General features: G+C 43.4%; 1 protein-coding gene across 1 annotated transcript in view; it reads left to right on the plus strand.

The window, feature by feature from the left end:
- The window catches only part of T265_02070 (hypothetical protein), a gene marked incomplete at both ends in the record, with an annotated part of 22,489 nt that extends 21,779 nt beyond the window's left edge, over positions 1–710 (plus strand). The window contains one exon of the mRNA XM_009166229.1: positions 531–710. Within this exon, the coding sequence (XP_009164493.1) occupies positions 531–710 (180 nt within the window). The remainder of the gene's footprint in view (positions 1–530) is intronic.

The raw sequence follows: 710 nt of genomic DNA on the forward strand, positions 1-710 counted from the left end.
ATTATCATCAAATGTTAAAACTGTATCTTAAAGTTTTCCTCCTTCGAACCGCGGTTTCAGAGAAATTTTGGGTGTATGTCTAGCCGCCGGCGACTTCGAGCATTACCTCTATAAAAACGGTGGGAAATTTTGTGAAAATGCTCGCTTTTTCACGTGTTTTCTTACACACTGGATTTGAAAATAATCACGTCTATGACTTCGACGCAAACTCAAACTGAAGAGGCCGTTTGCCATCTGGATACGAAAAATTCTTCTATGGTTGGGGCAAGCGCTCCTCCGAAGCCAAGGAATTCGTCTCAGCTAGTAGCTTTTGTTTTTTTATGATGGTCAGCATACGTTAGATCTTATTTAAGGCAGGGTTTGACTTCACCGATATACCGAGCCACCAATATTCCCGTTGGATGAACTATTGGATTTTTGAGCAAGACAAGCAGACGGCATAATGAGATGGCTACTGCTTTTAAGTCCCTGCACAAATTAAGCTGACTGAAACGGCCTTTTAGGGAACACGCTTGTCTGGGAAATATTAGAGATATGGTGAACTACGGGCAAGCCATCAGAGTGATCATGGTAGTCGCGGTACCGTCATCATGACACCGTACTTCGGTTCGTGGACAGCCCCGTACATATACAACTTGGATGAACCGTTTGTGGTTGTCATTGTGGTTAGGATATACTCTGGTCTATTGAAGGCTCGTGGTGGTTTATAG

The sequence above is a fragment of the Opisthorchis viverrini genome (genome assembly GCF_000715545.1).
Source record: "Opisthorchis viverrini unplaced genomic scaffold opera_v5_24, whole genome shotgun sequence".
Classification (NCBI taxonomy): domain Eukaryota; kingdom Metazoa; phylum Platyhelminthes; class Trematoda; order Opisthorchiida; family Opisthorchiidae; genus Opisthorchis; species Opisthorchis viverrini.